The following is a 20462-nucleotide window of genomic DNA, read 5'->3' as shown; positions in this document are numbered from 1 at the left end:
AAGTCTAATCACAGGACACATGATCCAAGTGAAATTACAAATTGCTGGCTTCAGGAAATAATGAATTCAGTCTCTTTGGACTCCCACCATACAACTGAGGCAACAATGATGGGAAACCATCTACCCTTACATTCATGCAACAATATTTAGTGAATACCTATTCTTGCCACACATGTAACTGGCATATACGACACACAACTTCTTTGTTCATGGCGCTAATAAACTGTGGCAGTTAAGTACAGAAGCATATATGATATGGTATGATTAATAAGTAAGTTTTGGGTGGTAATGAAGGTACTTAGGATCATCTAATGCAGCCATGGAGCATCAATATAAGATTTAAATCTTCCAGGGAGAAAAGCACCTGGAAGTTCTTCAAGGTGAGAAAAAGCATGGCACATGTATGTATGTATGTATGTATGTACAAATAAACAAACAAACAAACAAACAAATAAATAATTCGGACTTCAAAGTAGTTAAGTTGTAGAATTTTCTACAGTTTCTAAAATTTTCTTTAGTTTTTACTACCTCAGTCTTATTTTTTTAAGTAAACTACGCCCCATGTGGGGCTTGAACTCACGACCCCAAGATCAAAAGTTGCATGCTCTACTGACTACCAGTCAGGTAGCCCTACACCTCAGTCTAACTGAAATGAACAAAACCTCTGAATACGTGAAAAACAGTAAGAAGGAAGGTTAAGGCTGCTCTTCTAGATACCAAAAACATGAAGTATAAATTGCATTGTGCTAAAACGACTTCTGTCACATACTTAATTTAACGCATGTGAGGTTTGTATTTTAATACAATTTTATGGATTTAGAAATTAAAATGAATAAGAAAAAAACATACATCCTTTGAGTTATAATACCCAAATTTAAGAGAATAGTACATATGGCTTTAAATTCAATGATACATCAAACTATCAATCACAATTTAAATAACTGAGTATTTCCCAGTTTTCTGAGATCTGTTTAGGTAGGTATTACTTTCATCATTTCCTTCAGATATGAAAGATCAAGTTTCAACTTCACAAGTAAGTACTAGTATTTATTTTCCTACAGCTAGCATAGTGATCATTCCTCAAGACTGACAATACTAAAGTAAATTTTATGTAATATAACGCACCTGTTGACTTGAAAATTTCACTTTTGGATTATTATCTATCTCCCATAAACCTTCATTAAAGCCTTTTCGTTTATTTGGTTTGCCATACTTTTCCTTATTTTCTGAGTAAGGAAATATATCCTTTGGGCCTAAAAAAGCACTAAAAAAAGAGAGGGAGAGAAATGTGAGTGCAAAGCAATCTCAAATATATCTCCTTAAATAGCACTATGCTATGATGCAATTATAAACAATTCTTAACCCAAAATTGATTTAAAAAATCTTACATTAAAGGTAGACATAAATAACTCATTAGATTTAAGTCCAAATGCTTTTATTAAAAATTCAATCACATGCCCCTAGAATCCAGTCCTGTATTAAAAAAACACAGGTTGCACAATGTGACTGCAATGCCACTGAACTGTACACTTGAAAAAGGTTAAAATGTTAAATTTTATGTATATCTTAAAAAATGCCCCAAAATGAAAAGAACTGTGACACAACTGCATTAATCCATTTAAAATGCACTCCAAAAAGAATTTTATTCCAAAGTAATTTGCTATAAAACACAACTCATTAAACACTATCAATAAGGTATATTACTATATGTATATGTCTGTGTGTATACACACATATATATAGGTTTTTGGAATAAAATGTGTTAAGAATTTTACTTTATTCAATGTAGGAATGAGAGGTTATAACTGGTTCATTTGTTCATTTATACATTCATTAAAGTCAGTCTTGTATTTGTGGTAGTTATGTTCTATAAAGTTTCCACAAACACTGAATTAGCAAATAACACACTACTGCACCCAGAAAAATACAGGGTAGGGTTCTTGAGAGACTCTGGTCACATTTTCACCAACCAATCAATATATCATCTTGTTTTTTGTGTGTGTTTCTTCTTAAAGACACATTAACATACGTTAGGGACTCATTCACACTGAACTCACAGTGAGCAAGTTATACAACACATTCTTTCTCCATATAGCACAAAACTGCCTTCTTGCACTTAGGAATGCTAAACAGCACTTCAGCACTATATTTGGGGGCCATAACAAACTGCAAAATAACAACAACTACAAAAAAACCCCACAAACATGCAAAAACTATAGCACTACCTAGGACTGCAAAAAGGACAGTTTATAGTATAAAACCAAAAATAAGAAGGCAAAATACTGCCCGGGTCAACCTCTGCTAGGAACGTGTGCATCAAATCACTCACAATTTTTGCTGTTTTGCTTGCACATGAAAGCACTGTTGAGTACTGATTTGGGTATATTTTTAGTGAGCAGGCAAATTCACAAATATGGACTCTGAATGATGAGACTAAACTGTGTGTAATGGGAGATATTCTCCAGAACAGACCCTTTATATCTCCTACATCAGCTGGTCCTGCAGACATCAGTCAGTTCTATAAAGGAAGACGCACTGTGCCTGTGAGTGATGCTGCTTGACATACATGTATTCGTCAAAGGAAAAGGAAAAGCAGATTACTATTCCTCTCCTCTAAACTGTGCTACGATTTAAATTATGGATTATTAATTAGGTATATATCACAAATTCCTTATCTGGTAAAATTCTTTTAAGAATTAGGGACCTATGGGGCGCCTGGGTGGCTCAGTGGGTTAAAGCCTCAGCCTTTGGCTCGGGTCATGACCCCAGGCTCCTGGGATCGAGCCCCGCATTGGGCTCTATGCTGAGCCAAGAGCCTGCTTCCTCCTCTCTCTCTCTGCCTGCCTGTCTACTTGTGATCTCTGTCAAATAAAACCTTAAAAAAAAAAAAAATAGGGACCTAATGATTACAGTTAACACTCCAGTTAAGAGTATTTCAGAAGGCTTTAGGATAAAATTTTAATTAAAAAGAGACTTAGAGGGTGCCTGGGTGGCTCAGTTAAGTGTCTGCCTTCAGCAGGGTCCTGGGATCAAGGCCCTCATCCGGCTCCCTCCTCGGAAAGAAGCTTGCTTCTCCTTCCCCCACTCCCCTTGCTTGTGTTCCCTCTCTGACTCTGTCAAATAAATAAATAAAATCTTTAAAAATAACAAAAATAAAATAGAGACTTAGAGCTCTACTTAAATATAACCAGTGCATATAAAAGCCAGCTTTATAATTTAAATTCTGTAATTTAGGAATTCTCACTGTATCTGTGTATTTTTAAATGCACATTGATTAAAGCAAATTTAAATCATCATTATCTCATTTGATTGAGAAATTCAGCCTTTTACTAGGAATCATTCATTCCTACCCATCATCTCTAATTAGAAAAATTAACACATTTAATTAAAACAGTAAAACAATTCTTCCTACATAATGTCTCAAATTCCAAGTAAATAATTTGAGTTAAATATCCATCAAAAACAAATATACTTTGTTCTACTTAGTTAGAACAAAGCTATTCAACACAAAGTCTCTTACAAAACCTCACAAAAAGAACTTATAAGGCCGAAGATGACAAGAAACACAATACCATCAGAGACCTTGAAGCTGGAAAGTAAACTGATAAAAGGCTGGATTCTAAGCAGCAACATACAAACACAGCACCATCCCTTGCAGTTCAAAATGCCCGATGGGCTCAAAACTGGTGCCATCAAGAACTTCCAAAAGTGGAAGGGATCTTAAATACTTAACAAAATTATATAAGACTGTTTTAAAACTTCAAACATGGGGCATTTTGAGATATGACTTTAAACCTAAAAGCTATTCAGGGGCGCCTGGGTGGCTCAGTGGGTTAAGCCACTGCCTTCGGCTCAGGTCATGATCTCGGGGTCCTGGGATCGAGTCCCGCATCGGGCTCTCTCTCTCAGCAGGGAGCCTGCTTCCTCCTCTCTCTCTCTCTGCCTGCCTCTCTGCCTACTTGTGATCTCTGTCAAATAAATAAAATCTTAAAAAAAAAAAAAAACCCAAAAGCTATTCAAAAGAGAAGACTGGGGGTGCCTAGGTGGCTCTGTTGGTTAAGCATCTGCCTTTGGTGAGGGTCATGATCCTAGAGTCTTGGGATTGGTCCCATGTCAGGCTCCTGGTTCAGTGGGGAGCCTGCTTCTCCCTCTGCCTGCTGCTTCCCCACTGTGCTGGGCTCGCTCTGACAGATAAATAAAATATTAAAAAACCAAACCAAACAAACAAAAAACAAGAGAAGACTGATTCTACCACAATGTTATTTGGTGTATAAAGGTTTAACAGTTCACTTAATGTGGGTTATTATCTCTCCTTAAAACAGACAGTCCTTACTTTGCATGGCAGCATGAGACTATAAAAATGACCCTGCAAAAACAAAAAACAAAAAACAATGACCCTGTAAAAAGGCACCTGGGTGGCTCAGTCAGGTGTTTAACTCTCGGTTTCAGTTCAGGTCATGATAGGTCATGATCTTAGGGTCCTGAGATTGAGCCCTCTTGTCAGGCTCCACACTCAGCAGGGAGTCTGCTTGAAGGTTCTCTCTCTCTGCCCCTTCCCACACTCACACACTTAAATAAAACTTAAAAATAGACAAAACAAGGCAATCTTAATTAACAGGGGAAAAATTATGATCATTCCATAATTTAAAATTGTCAAAACATTAAATTATTATTTTTGACAGCAATAAGGCATGAAAAAATAAAATACTTATTTAGTACATTGTATTTTAAAACATTATAAACATCGAGATTGAAGTGTTTTTCTTTGTAAAAAAAAAATAACTCAGGAAGAATAGTTTGAACAGTGCTTACCTTCTTCTGATCATATAACAAATATATGGAGTGAGCATATTTTCTATGCCTTGGCGAATTGTCATATTCCTTTCTAAGTCTGATCAACTTCCAACATTTTATCCTTTGCACTTCCAATGTTGTGAAATATGTCTAGTGTTTTTTGTTGGCATCACTTCCTCTGAGACATCTTCATCCTTTTTATTACAAGCACTTTCCTCATTTATGTTGCTAAGCTTGCCTTCACCAAGTTCCTCTGGCTGCACACAGTCCCTCCAAATGCAGCATGTCTACATTTGAAGGTTAGTTTTTTATTCTATAACTCCACTTACATTTGGTTCAAATTTGACTTCTAGTGTTATTCTTTCTTTGCTGCACTTTCATTCTTTTTGGCCAATTCCCTACATTGTTTTTTTTTAATGTAACCTGAGTGGGTATATCACTGAGATAACCATTCAACACCACTAATACACTCTCATCTATGTAGGATTTGAAAAACAAGATGCACACTGACCAATCACCAAGAGCCTTTGAAAAACGTGACATGCTATGCATCTGTTACTTACATTTTGACTTGTGGACTGAAGAGCTAGCAGCAAATTTTGTGGTTTATGCAATTACAGTTAATATTCTAGGGTATGTGAAATTTGAACCATATTATTGGGGGACTGGTGTTAAAATTTAAAAAATGGTAACCAAACTTCATGCATACTGGGCCTGTACCCTTCTCTTCATGCTTTGACCTTAAAATTCTATTTTTATTAGAAACCAATACTGCTACTCTTGCTTTCTTTATGACTATATTGTTACTTGGTTATGTCTAATTTGAGCTTTGTCTCACAAAGTAAGACACAGCTAGATTTTTTTTTTTAAGATTTTATTTATTTATTTGTCAGAGAGAGTGAGACAGCGCACGCATAAGCTGGCAGAATGGCAGGCAGGCAGAGGCAGAGAAGCAGGCTCCCTGCCGAGCAAGGAGCCCGAAGCGGGGCTCAATCCCAGGACTCTGGAATCATGACCTGAGCCAAAGGCAGCAGCTTAACTGACTGAGCCACACAAGAACCCCAGACACAGCTAGATTATTAATCCAATCTGAAAAAGATTTTTTCCAATCTGAAAGTCTTAACAGAATTCTAGTCATATAATGTAATCATTTATATTTGGTCTTATTCACATCTTGTTTTACATATAACTTTTGATTATACTTGGATACCTATTATTCTTACTTTTGCTGAATAGGACTTTTTTTTTTCTTAAAGATTTTATTTATTTATTTGACAGAGACAGCTAGAGAGGGAGCACAAGCATGGGGAAGCTGGAGAGGAAGAAGCAGGCTCCCTGCTTAGGGAGCCCAATGTGGGGCTCGATCCTAGGATACCAGGAACATGACCTGACCCAAGGGCAGAAAGTCTAACGACTGAGGCGCCCCTGCTGAATAGGTTTTTAAAAAATTCCGCCCCTCCATCCTTCTCTAAATTCAGATTTCATGCTCCACTTTATTTTTACTATTCATTATGTTCACAGTATAGCAGACTCTTGAACAAAACAGTTTGAACAGTGCAGGTCCACTTATGAAGGGGATTATTTAATAGTACTGTAAATGTATTTTCTCTTTCTTATAATTTTAATTTCATTTTCTCCAGCTTACTTTATTGTAAGAACACAACATATAATACATATAACATACAAGATATGTGCTAATTAACTATATTATCAGTAAGGTTTCCAGTCGACAGTAGGCTATTAGTAGTTATATTTTTGGGGAGTCAAAAGTCACTTGCAGATTTTCCACTGCATGGAGGGTCAGTGCCTCTAACGCCCATGCAATTCAAGGGTCAACTGCATAAGTCATACTTAATTTGCATCTCTATCAATACTAAAATTTAAGGAGATGCTCAGTACCATTAGTCATCAGAAAGTGTAAATCAAGACCACAAGATACTACCTTCACACCCACTAGGATAGCTATAACAAAAAAGACAGATAGGGGCACCTGGGTGGCTGAGTGGGTTAAAGCCTCTGCTTTCGACTCAGGTCATGATCCCAGGGTCCTAGGATCCAGCCCCAAATCTGGCTCTCTGCTCAGCTGGGAGCCTGCTTCCTCCTCTCTCTCTGCCTGTCTCTGCCTACTTGTGATCTCTCTGTCAAATAAATAAATAAAATCTTAAAAAAAAAAAAAAAAGATAACACGTCTTGGTAAAGATACTGATAAATTAAAATCCTCATACATTGCTGGTAGGAATATTAAAATGATGCATGGCTGATTTGACAACAGTCTGGCAATTCCTGAAAGGATTAAACATAAAGTTATCATTTGACCCAGGAATTCCACTCCTATAAAAGTAAAAATATGTCCATGCAAAAACTGGTACACACAAAACTTGTATTCATAACAGCCAAAAGTAGAAACAATCCAAATGTCTATACAATGGATAAATAAAATACGGTAGATTAATACAATGGAGTATTTGGCAATAAAAAGTTAACAAAGAACTATCACATAATACAATATAGATTAGCCTTGAAAACATCATAAGTGAAAAAAGCCAGTCTTTAAACACCACATGTTATACAGTTCCATTTATATGAAATGCTCAGAACAAGCAAACAGATTAGTGACAGCCGTGGTAAGGCAGGAGACAGAACTTCAGAAAAATGAAGTATCTGCTAAGGGGCAGAGGGTTTCCTTTTGGCATGATGGAAATGTTTTAAAATTGTGCTAATGGCTGTACCACTCTCTTGGATATACTATGTATCTATGAACTGTACACTTTAAATGGATGAATTGTATGATATATGTATTTTATCTCAATAAAGCTGTTGAAAATATTCTTTAGTGAGTACCTCTCCTACCTAAGAAAAATGATTCATAATTTTACCAACTATAGACAGCCACTGTTTCAGTCTGCTTTTTAGTTGTATGTATACATACATAAATTAGATGTATGTACTACATACTCATCCATACTGTTTCAAATTAAAATGAGCATGTCTTCATGGTAATAACTACCAACAGCTACATATTATTTCACCAAATGGCTATCTCAAAATAGACTGCCTATTGTTGGAATACTTTCTGTAACATATTTTCTATTATAAAAATAATGCAGCCATAAAAAATATTGCTCAATCTTTGCACCGATCTTCATAACATATTCTCAGTAGAATTGCTGGGTCAAGGAATGTGCTCAAGACTAAGGAACCCCTTAATCAGACTCAAAAAACCATGGAGGAAAAAAGAAGAATCCTCCCACATTCTCACTGTAATAAAAGAAAAGATAATTATGGAACACAATGGAGGTGTTAGCTATTGCTCTAGTGGTAATCCTACTGCAATACAGAAATGTATCAAATCATGGTGGTTATCATACTGCAATATGGAAATGTATCAAATCAGTATGTACACCTTAAATTTATACATTTTTTAATGATTTTATTTATTGAGAAAGACAGAGAGGGAGTGAGCAGGCTCTCGTAGGGGGAGCAGCAGAGGGAGAGGGACAAGCAAACTCCGTGCTGAGCTCCACAGCCTAACATGAGGCTCTAACTCAGGGCCCTGATAATCTGAGCCAAAATCAAGAGTCAGACACTCAACCAACTGAGCCACCCAGGCACTGCAAACTTACAGAACAGTATATATGTCTACTATATTATAATAAAAAAAAAATAAAAGTACATGTCCATGCACCCACACACACATACACAGGATTCTCCCTGGGGCTGCAATCCTACAGGTCTGATGAAGAGGGTTGAGATTATCAGACAGCCATCACGAGTCCCCAAGGGCACAACCTGATGTGGCTATGGCTGATTCATTCTTCAAAGCAGCCCGTTTTAAAATGGCACACCAAAAATAAATAAAAGGTTTTAAAATTGAGATTTAAAAAAAAATAAAATGACCTACAGATCTCAAAGAAAATACATCAAAACATTAACAGGTTTGGTGGTCATTTCTAAAAAATAGGAATAAAAGTGACTTCTTTCCTTTATAGGAAACTTTTAAAAATTTTAACAATGGTATGATACATGTTAATTCAGAGTTACCCATCAAATTCCAGAGGTGAAAAGGAACTTAGGTATCACTAAAATCCTCATTTTTTTGAAGATTTTATTTATTTATTTGACAGACGGAGATCACAAGCAGGCAGAGAGGCAGGCAGAGAGAGAGGAGGAAGCAGGCTCCCCGCTGAGCAGAGAGCCCAATGCGGGGGCTCAATCCCAGGACCCTGAGATCATGATCTGAGCCGAAGGCAGCGGCTTAACGCACTGAGCCACCCAGGCGCCCCTAAAATCCTCATTTTAAAGATGAGAAAACTGAAGACCAGAAAAAGGATGAACTCATTCAAGCAAGATCATCTAGCTATTAAACAGCAGAGCCTCAACTTTGTACTATCTTCCTTAAGAGGGTTTCAGGGTTTCCTTTATAAGTCTCTGAAACACCTACTAAAATACTGATACCATATTCCTATATAAATGAACTCTGACTTTAAATACCAATGTCATTGCCCTTAAGAATCAAGGCTAGGGGCGCCTGGGTGGCTCAGTGGGTTAAAGCCTGTGCCTTCTGCTCAGGTCATGATCCCAGGGTCCTGGGATCGAGCCCCGCGTCGGACTCTCCACTCAGCGGAGAGCCTGCTTCTTCCTCTCTTTCTCTCTGCCTGCCTCTCTGCCTACTTGTGATCTCCGTCTGTCAAATAAATAAAATAAAATCTTAAAAAAAAAAAAAAAGAATCAAGGCTAATGTAAAATGTCCTAAGAAAATAGCAAATTGGGGGTGGGGGCGCACATGGGTGGCTCAAGTGGGTTAAAGCTTCTGCCTTCGGCTCAGGTCATGATCCCAGGGTCCTGGGATGGAGCCCCACCACAGGCTCTCTGCTCCGCGGGGAGCCTGCTTCCTCCTCCCTCTCTCTCTGCCTGCCTCTCTGCCTACTTATGATTTCTCTCTGTCAAATAAATAAAATCTTTGAAAAAGAAAGAAAGAAAGAAAGAAAATAGCAAATTGGGGTGCCTGGGTGGCTCAGTTGGTTTAGGAACTGCCTTTGGTTCAGGTCATGATTCTGGGGTCCTGGGATTGAGTCCCCTGCTTGGCAGGGAGTCTGCTTTTCCCTCTGACCTCTCTCCTTTCATGCGCTCTAACAAATAAAATAAAATAAAATAAAATAAAATAAAATAAAATAAAACAGCAAATTGGGGGGCCTGGGTGGCTCAGTCATTAAGTGTCTGCCTTTGGCACAGGTCATGATGCCAGAGTTCTGGGATGGAGCCCCATGTTGGGCTTCCTGCTCAGCAGAAAGCTTGCTTCTCCCTCTCCCACTTCCTCTGCTTATGCTCCCTCTCTCAGGGTCTCTCTGTAAAACAAAGAAATAAAATCTTTAAAAAAAGAAAATAGCAAATCATTAACAGCTGGCCCTTGAACAACATGGGGGTTTGGGGTGCTGATCCCCTCCATTCAGTTAAAAATCCTCAAATAACTTCGTCTCCCACTAAACATAATTACTAATAGCCTACTGTTGACCAGAAGCCTTACTGATAAGTCAATCAACACATATTTTATATGTTACATGTATTATATACTATATTCTTACAATAAAGTTAGGAAAAATAAAACATTATTTTAAAAGTCATAAAGAAAAAAACACATTAAACACATTCACAAATACTATAACAAGTCCACATAACAGATTTGTGCAGTTCAAACCCACATTGTTCAAGGGTCTGAAGCGATGGATCCCTCACCAAAGCTCAGTTATCACACACCTGGGGCTCTCTACCTTTAAGGTAAACCAGAGGTCATATGTAAAAAATCGGAAAGCTTACCAGAGCTGAAGATACAAAGCTCAAAACTCATTTAACTGTTGCCAAGCAGTACTACTAAACAGCCCGACTTCTGGAAACACCGATTCTAACTTGCTGCTTCATTCCTCCATTATTATTAAATCACAAAATAATGAAATACTGTTTTATAACTAGGCTTCTATTTTTTTTTTTAAGATTTGTATCTATTTATCTCACAGAGAGAGCATGTATGCATGAGCATAAGCAGGCAGAGTGGCAGGTAGAAGTAGGGTCCCCACAAGCAGAGCCTGACGTAGGGCTTGATCCCACGGAGCTGGGATCATCATCTGAGCCAAAGGCTAATGCTTAACCGACTGAGTCACCCAGGTGCCCCTATAACTAGTTTTCATAATAGCATGCATTTCTCATTTGTTTTTGTTTTTTTAAGATTTTATTTAATTGAGAGAAAGAGATGGCGAGAGAGGGAACACAAGCTGGGCGGGGGAGGGGAGAAGCAGACTCTTCACTGAGCAGGGAGCCCAATGTGGGGCTTGATCCCAGGACCATGGGATCATAATCTGAGCCAAAAGCAGATACTTAACAACTGAGCCACCCAGGAGCCCCTCTTATTTGATTTTTAAAGGTTTTATCTGTCAGAGAAAGAGAGAAAATAAGCACATGCCAGGGGAGCGGTAGACAGAGCAAGCAGAGCAGGCAGAGGGAGAACAGGCTCCCCACCGAGCAGGGAACCCAATGCAGGTCTCGATCCCAGCACCGTGGGATCATGACCTGAGCTGAAGGCAGCTGCTCAACTGATTGAGCAACCCAGGCGTCCCAGCATGCATTCTTTTTAACAGCCAACAATTCAAGAGACAACTAAATCTGTATTTGTGTGCCATAAGCCTGCTGGCATAGAGATAAATAAACAGTATAGGGCTTATGAGAAACTGTAAGATCCCACACCAACACGCGCAGTTAGTTATGGCTAGAGTACAGAAGCTGTATAGAAGAACAAGCAAAGAAAATAAAATCCCACCCTACGATTTCATTTCTTTACTCCTTTGTCATGGACAGGTTGCAAAAACCGCCACCTCCCGATTCATCTTCACTCCTCAAATTATGTATCAGGTTGGTTTTAAAACAGCCTGTGGTAAATATTTTTTATATTCCTAGACTGAGGATCCAAATTCTTGTATAATGATAAAATCAGTTAAGGAGATAAATTCAACAAAGTAACATCTTCATTTAAACTTTCTAGACTTTAGAGATAGACCTGTGAGAGTATTTCCTCAGTAAGCAACAGCCATTAGCAAAACTCAAACTGCATTTCAAACAATTTAACACAAGCATTAGTCTTTGAAAAATAGTAGGCTAACGTTATCTTTAGTAGCTGGCATTTATTATTAAATGCATAGGGCATACACTTACAATCACCAAATATTTACTTAACTACGCACCAGCCACTTAAGTAAATGATGACAAGATAGACAAATGTCCCTGCTCTCCAAGCTCCTCACTTGTGGGTAAAGAAAAAAAATTTTTTTTCATCATAGCAATGAAGAAAATAAGTATGAAAAAGAGGACATGAGCTAAGATCTAAATGTCTTTGAAAAATCAGAAGGCATTTCCCAAAAAATAAAAAAATAAGGATGGACCTGAGAGAAGAGAAAGATTTATGTAACAGTGAACAAAATATGATGAGGTTGGAGAGGTAAGCATAGGCTGATTCATACAGTTCTTAATACACAGCATTTATAGATAAATTGTGGGAGTGTTTGTCGATAATGTTAATTAGGAAGTCACTGAAGATTTCTGGACACAGAAATGACATGATATGACTATCTTTTTAAAGACTTTATTTATTTGAGAAAAAGAGAAAGAGAGACAGACAGACAGACACGGCATGAACAGGAGGGAGGGGCAGAGGAGAGAGAGAAGCAGAATCCCCTCTGGGCAGGGAGCCCAATGTGGACTCATCCCAGGACACTGGGATCATGACCTAAGGGGAAGGCAGATGCTTAACCAACTGAGCCACCCAGGCGCCCAGGTTAGGACACTGTAAGAGTAATTGTGGCATGAGCTGATGCTATATTAACCTTATATACAAAAGGAGACAGGGAAGAGCGGACAGATCATAATGCACTGTAAAAGAAAAGAATAAAACTTGCTAGCTGACTGCTCCTGGGGAGGAAGGGAAGAGACTATAACATGTAATCAAAGATAACACTACGACTTGGCTCCAGCAAAGCGCTGGGTCCTTGTTAGTCTCATTTACTAAGAACCTGTCTTAAATGTTAGTTTTAAGATACTTAGCAGATGGTCACAGTTGGTATACTAAGGGCTCATTATTGTCTAATATTAAAAACTCGACTGCTAGATGAATTTACTGTGAATGTCATAAAATGCTAAGAAAAACCAAAGTTTTTACATTAGAGCAAGAATGAATGAAGCTCTAAAATGGTTTTGCACTAAATTCACATTTTAAAAATACCTTAAAAAAATCTTAATCTATAAATCAGTTACAAATAAGTATAGTTCTCCAAATTGCCATTTCTTCTCCCATGTTCTTCCCTTCCCATATCCCTAACTATAGGCTATAGAGAGCTTATAGAATATTCTCTCATTTATTATGCAAAATCCACACTGAAAGGTTCCCAATAACCACCATCCCAATTTAGGGGGATGGGATGCAGCAAGTCAAATCATCAGAGACCTCGTCTCTAAAAATTAACCTTATATACAAAAAAAGTTAAGTCACCAGACCTAGCAGGTATATCAGCCCTGCCTTTTCAAAGATAATAAATGGTATACTTATGTTAACACTAAAGCACAAAATGTCACATATTGAAATGAAAATTTAATATTAGTTTACTTCTAAAGTTATATTCTAAATCCTTGAACATATTCCAATTACTTGAATATTAATAATTGTCTTCATTAATCATTCAGTACCACTTTTTGTTAGTAACCAAACAATGCTTAAATGAAAATTTGGTTATTTGGTGTTGTTTCAAAATTTACAGGTATTTACAATGTAAAAATCTTCATTTTTGAATGCTGGGGGAAAAGGCATAGTCATTCCCCTAAACATAATATAAAAATAAACTATGTGTTCTGTGAAGCTATACATAAGGCCACATATGAAAGTATATAAAATCTGCCCCATTTCAGAAAAATCACATTTAAAGAATTCTAAACTTACAAAACTGAAAAATTCGAAGGACTGTCTATTCACATTACTACAGTGTTTCCAAACTTCACATGCATCGGAATCATCCAGAAGGCTTGTTAAACAGATTACTGGGCCCCACACCCCAGTTTCTGATTCAGTAGTTGTGGGGGAGGGGGTCCAAAAATTTGCAGGTTTAAAATTCCCATGTGATGCTGGTGCAGCTTGACCTATTACCACACTTAAGTTACTACTCCAATACCAAGTATACAAATTTTTCATCAAAAGATACCTTTTCGGGCGCCTGGGTGGCTCAGTGGGTTAAGCTGCTGCCTTCGGCTCAGGTCATGATCTCAGGGTCCTGGGATCGAGTCCCACATCGGGCTCTCTGCTCAGCAGGGAGCCTGCTTCCTTCTCTCACTATCTGCCTGCCTCTCTGCCTACTTGTGATCTCTGTCTGTCAAATAAATAAAGTCTTTAAAAAAATAAAAAACCTTTTCTTATTAAATTTATGTATTTTAAATGGTAGATTACCCTATTGAGTAAGAAATTAATCATTTCTTATAAAACTTTTTATGTTTAAAAAAAGTTCTTGGGCGCCTGGGTGGCTCGGTTGGACGACTGCCTTCAGCTCAGGTCATGATCCTGGAGTCCAGGGATCGAGTCCCACATCAGGCTCCCAGCTCCGCGGGGAGTCTGCTTCTCCCTCTGACCTTCTCCTCGCTCATGTTCTCTCTCACTCTCTCTCAAATAAATAAATAAAATCTTTAAAAAAAAAAAAAAAAGTTCTTGGGTGCCTGGGTGGCTCAGTGGGTTAAGCCTCTACCTTTGGCTCAGGTCATGATCTCAGGGTCCTGGGATCGAGTCCCGCATCTGGCTCTCTGCTGAGCAGAGAGCCTACTTCCTCCCCTCTCTCTCTCTGCCTACTTGTGATCTCTGTTTGTCAAATAAATAAATAAAATCTTAAAAAAAAAAAAAAATTCTTATGTTAGGATACACCTAAACCTGACTCAAAGTAATTATGAAGGCAGATCCAATTCTAGTCTCAAAACTGCATTAAAAAAAATAATTATGCAACACTATATAATACCATTAATATGACATGTCCAGAATTGGCAAATCTACACAACGGCTGTCTAATTCTTGGAAGGAGAAAATTGAAAATAAAACTGCTAATGGACATGAAAATAAATGTACTGGGAGGCCTGGGTGGCTCAGTGGGTTAAGCCTCTGCCTTCAGCTCCGGTCATGATCTTGGGGTCCTGGGATCGAGCCCCGCCTCAGGCTCTCTGCTCTGCCTACTTGTGATCTCTCTTTCTCTGTCAAACAGATAAATAAAACCGTAAAAAAAAAAAAAAGAAATGTACTAAAACCCACTGAATTACATACTTTAAACAAGTGAAACTTCACTATGTAAACTTCACCTCAATAAAGCTGTTGACAGAAATTATGTGAAAGTTCATAAGGTAGCTAAGCAACACTAAACCAAATGTTGCCATTGTAGACACTGTTAGGATCACATAATTCTAATTAACTATATCAACAACTTTGTTTCTCCTGGTCCAAAGTAAACAAGCCTACTTTAGCAAAATTATTGCAGATTTTAAACTTCAAGTCCAGAGTCAGCAGAATTACATAAACAGTACTTCTAAGCCTGTTAAATTATAGGTATGTAGGATTATCACACACCAAAATCAATGAAACAAGCCTTGGAGTAGTCCTATGCACCTAGAAGTTATCAGCTCAACATTTGGTTGCAATTTTTGAAAAATTAATTTGCTCTACCAAATTGGTCCTCTGCCCCCATATCCACCAGGGGCAGCAGAGCAGTTGCTATGGCTCTCAGGACCGCAGAAATACACGAGAGAACTATCCAGACTTCTTCTCACTTTTACCATAATACAGCATTTGTGTGGTAATATCACAAAAGTCTAGAACAAGGAGCTAGGCCATTCTCATGAAAAGCATTTAGTATACTAAATATCATTACCAAATGCCCTGTTAAGAACTTTGTTTATATATTTTCATCTATCGGTCATTCTTCTGGTTGCTGAGAGGCTCCAAATACATCCTCCTTTTATAATTAAGGAAACATCTATTCCAATGAAAAGTTAAACCGGCAGCATCTAATTTTTCTGCCCTAAAAATATATTTTAAAAGGGACACTTGAAGACTTTTTCCAAAATACAAAGATGATCTTAAAGTTTCCTATTACTACTCTTATTTTCTCTATGACGTAATCTCTACTTGTTTTTCATTGTATGCTAAATGACCCTACTAAATTAACTCTGATTTGCCTTTAGAGCTAAAAGGACTTACGTCTCATGAGTTCCAAAAAAGAAAATGGGTAGTTTGTTTGTGGGTGGTTTTACAGCTCCATCAGGAACTTCATCTACCTAAAAGAAAGATCAGAAAAATTAACATCTTTTAAATCACACACACCTCAACACACCAGAATAAAGTGAGAACAAGACATCCAAAAAGGATCTGATAAAAGTAGACCAGTTCTGTAGGTCATAATCCCTATCTTAGTTCTGAAACCCAAGAAGTTCTGAAACCCAAAATACTTCTCAAAAACTCATTTCATGGCAAAACCTGGAATGACCATGAAGGTATTTTGTCATTTCTTTTATCCACCAGTATTTCTACTGATGCTTCTCTGCAAAAATACTGTTAGATTACCATGTGCCATTCTAGAAGCCTACCAGGAGCAAAATATATACCATATGTACCACAGATACCTCAAATTCTGAATTTTTAAATATATCTGACCCAGAGTATTTCAGATAAGGGAGCCCAACCAAACCCATTAAAAAATCCTAAATGGTATTTCTGCAGGGAGGCTATACAAGTACCCGAGTAATGTAAAAGCAGACACAAATGAAAGTTACAAGCAGTATCTCTCTAAGTTTGAAACACACGTTCTAGAAAGATCTTGCACCTATATGGCTAAATCAGATGAAGTTCTGTTCCTTTTTCATTTCTCTGTCAATCATTCTAATCAAGTAACGAAGAAAGTATCGGGCACTATCATGTCTAACATATCTGTTATACCTGTTAATTTCTCTTAATAATAAAGGAGAAGCAGACCTCAAAGGCAAAGCCATCAGGCAGTAATATCAAGTCAGAATTTACCATTTCAATTTTTTCATTACTTAACTTCCTAATAACATTTCTGTGTCACAACCTTCCTAATTTCAAAGACATTTTAAAAAATCAATTAGCTTTGTTAAGAAGGAAACAGACCATCTACTATGCATCTACTATGCTCTATATGCATAACCATGTTGAAAAAAAGATGGTGAAAGTGATCTGATTGTTATGCAGTCTGAAGGTTTCAGACACCAACATTATCATTATCAACTAACATTCTAAGGGACTTTAATCTCCTCACCTATACCATCATTATACTTATATACAAAGTCCTTAGAGCCCTTAAGGGATACTTTCGGTAAACCCAGTTCATACGCTTCCTTCTGCTAGCAAACAGTTTTAAATGTGCAGTACCTATGGAGTTTAATAAGCATTAGGCAATTTTTAAAAAGTTGACTGTAGAAAGTTACTACTGATACAGGATTATAAGAACATGCAAAACTTAAAAGAAAACTTAAAGTAGTTTGAAATATAGAGACACAAAACATTAAAATCAAAATATGGACAACTATCATCTTCACAGACGATAATAAATACCCTAATCTCTCTAAAGCAAAGACATAATTTGTTAAGACTGGAGATGACAGAAAAAGGAACATAATTCTTGGACACAGACAGTATCAAACCAAAATCAGCTGCCTATAAAGAAAAAAAGGAGAAAAGAAACAAAAATTTCCCATTCCAATCAAGTGACCTTGTTGAATGAATATAGAACTTATTAATGAAGGAAAATTCTGGCCCTCCTAAGGCTACTTATTCTGCTTTTAGGAGTACCAGCTCTTAATCACCTAACACAATGAAGCATGTGGAGAAGACAATTTGAAAGAAAAGTAGATAACTTTTCAAACATTTTCATTTGGCTCATAAATGTAATGTAGCATCGAAATGTGAATATAGATATACCCTATAACCTCAGATTTTATAACATGTCAAAATAAATAAGGATGTTAAAACCACTGGGGAAAAAAAAAGTATCCTGGAGGGGCCTTAAACCTGCCCAACATCCCTCTCCTCTATTCAGACAAGAAAGAGTGTTTTATAAGTACATGATTGCAAACTAAGGAGTGTGGAGCACATGAAGAAATTCAGTTTATGTCTACTGCCCTCAAGAAGCTTACAATTTAAGAAAAAAAAAATCTTATAAATAATCTATTTAGAAATCAAAGCACACACCTAAGAGTTTAAAATGTCATCACAAAGGAAACAGATTAGAATGTCAAATATACAGAAAATTATGAATAAGGATTGTTCAAGATAAGATTCCAGCGAAAAGGCAGACTTGATAGACTGTGGGGAGGGGAGGATCCTTCCAGGTTTAGGAAGGAAACCTGCAAGCAAGATCTGGATGGGAAAAACCAAGAGAACAGTAAACATTTTATACCTGGACAGCAATCAACAAACATACTACATGATTCTCTGTAACCAATGGGTATGCTTTCTCCCAGCTGACATAATTAAAAATACAGGATTTAATTGTCTTTTAAGAAATAACACCCCTCAAAGAAGAGTAAATTGGCGGAAATTACAACTTAATAATATCAAGTTTATATTTAAAAAAAAAAATCTTGAGCATTCTAATCTAATGGATCTCAACAGTTTTTTGGTTCTATCATGATCTTAGAACCGGAGTCCTCCCATAAGCTAACAAAAAGACCTCTTTTTCCGAAAATGGCATTTAGGTATTAGTCTCAACTCTTTAAATGTCACAAAAATCCTGGGCCTTAATTACCTCTCTGTACCACTAGAGTGGGAATCTACTCTTTCGCCTATGGGAAACAAAGAGGTAAAACAACTTCTTCAAGGTCATAAGGCAAACTTAACGAATACAAACATGAAAATAAATTTACAAAAAACTTATCGTACAATTTTCAAGAATATCCAGTCCTAAATCTCTATATTAAACAAGCAAACCCAGGTCTCATCAACTACAAAACATAAAAAAATCCCTATGAAACCAATTTAATCACATCTTTGACATCCAAGAGTCTGCATAAACTCCACTGATACTCTGCCTTTTACTCAAAATTTTTAAAATGTCAATGCTTCATTAAACGGTAAACAAAGTCCAACCTTGATTATTTTCACCTACAATGGAACATTTAACTGGCATCACGTTTAAGTATTTCCTATTAAGAAAACCTGCCCAAGTCTGTCAAAAACAAACCCACAGGGAAAGTCTTAAGCAGAAACACCTGGATTTTTACAATTCCACGGGAGATTCCCGGGCAAAAAGCTAAAACGAAAGGTTACAAAAGAATCCAAAGGAAATCAAGAGGGAGAAAGCACCCGAGAACAAAATTACGAGAAAGGGTAGAAAGTAGGCCCCTGGGGAAGGTAGCACCGCTAAATACGAAGGCTAAAATCACTTACTCGAGCTGGCCAATGAGGATAACCTTTCATCTTGGCGAAGATGAGGTCTCCAGGTTTGAAATCGCGAGTCATGTTTCGGGGGCGATGCCGGGGGGTCTGAAGCCCGGGGAGGAGGCGCGGCGGTGCCGACGGCCGGGGGATGCCGGCGGAGGGCGGACGGGCGCCCAGGCTCCCGGGACGGCGGGAGGGGGAAGATGCCTCCAGGCGTCCCGACGCGCCTGCGAGGGAGAGCACCGAGGGCGGTTAATGCTCAGAAACCCGAAGGGAGGGGCCGCACGGGGAGGCCCAGGGGAGGGGGAGGGGAGGGCCGACGAGAGGTGGGGGTGGGAGAGTGAGGGGAGAGCCGCCTCCCGCTCCTCCCCCGCGAGTGCGCGGCCTCCGCAGCCCGGGAGCTACCCCTCCAGGCTTCTGCAGGTCCACCGCTCGACGACGGAAAAGACGCCACCACCTGAGGCTGAGATGCTTCTCAGCCCCCGTTCCCCTTTCTCCCGCCCCATCTTTCCCCTGGCTTTTTTCTCCGGGCTTAAGCCCCAAGAGGGAGGGGGTCTGAGGAGAGGGAAAAAAGATGGCAAAGGAAGGGGGAACGTCCCCCTCCCATCCACACCGGACATCTCCCCCAACCTGCTTCGCGACGGTCGCAGCCCCGGGCCGCCCCTCTGCTCCCGGGCGGGCCGCGGCCACTTCCCCGCTACAGCCAGGAGCGAGGCCACTGAGGGGGGGGGCGGGGCGAGTCCCCGCCGCCCGCTCACCTGCCGGGGCCGCGGGCGGTGAGGCTGCGGTGGCGGGCCGGCCGCCTCTGCCCGCGTCCACGCAAGCCACCTGCGCCACCAGCTGCCGCAGAGGCGTCTCAACGGCTCCGAATCGCAACCGCCGCCGCCGCTGCCGCCGCCGTCGCTGCGCTGCTCCCGCGCGGCTCCCGCTCGGCGCCCGCTAGCACTGGGGCGGGACCAACGGCGGGCCGAGGGCGGGGGGACAACGCAGCACCCGCCTGAGGTGTAGGGCTCGGAAGCGGAACTTCGGAAGCCGCTGGATCCCCAGCTTGGCTTCTGCCCGACATTTACAGCCAAACCGAGAGAGCTACTGAGGCAAAGGAACAAATACGTGGGAGAAAAAAGCTCCGTCGTCGGCAGCTCCCCCCTGCGGTTTGCAGAGTGGTCTGGCCCGGCCCGCCCCTGCTGGCTGCTCTGCGTGTGTGTATTTGTAT

General features: G+C 39.2%; 1 protein-coding gene across 4 annotated transcripts in view; it reads right to left on the bottom strand.

Annotated features, from left to right (window-relative positions):
* Positions 1-20193, bottom strand: part of PSIP1 (PC4 and SRSF1 interacting protein 1) — a 42838-nt gene extending 22645 nt beyond the window's left edge. For all 4 annotated transcript variants that reach the window (XM_059411604.1, XM_059411605.1, XM_059411606.1 and 1 more), the window contains exons 1-4: positions 20008-20193; positions 19259-19476; positions 16055-16131; positions 1126-1264 (exon numbers count right to left, since the gene is read on the bottom strand). In XM_059411604.1, the coding sequence (XP_059267587.1) occupies positions 1126-1264; positions 16055-16131; positions 19259-19330 (288 nt within the window). In that variant the 5' untranslated portion in view covers positions 19331-19476; positions 20008-20193. The remainder of the gene's footprint in view (positions 1-1125; positions 1265-16054; positions 16132-19258; positions 19477-20007) is intronic.
* Positions 20194-20462: the final 269 nt, after the last annotated feature.

The sequence above is a fragment of the Mustela nigripes genome, chromosome 9 (assembly GCF_022355385.1).
Source record: "Mustela nigripes isolate SB6536 chromosome 9, MUSNIG.SB6536, whole genome shotgun sequence".
Classification (NCBI taxonomy): Eukaryota; Metazoa; Chordata; class Mammalia; order Carnivora; family Mustelidae; genus Mustela; species Mustela nigripes.
This window is presented reverse-complemented; position numbering and strand designations above follow the sequence as displayed.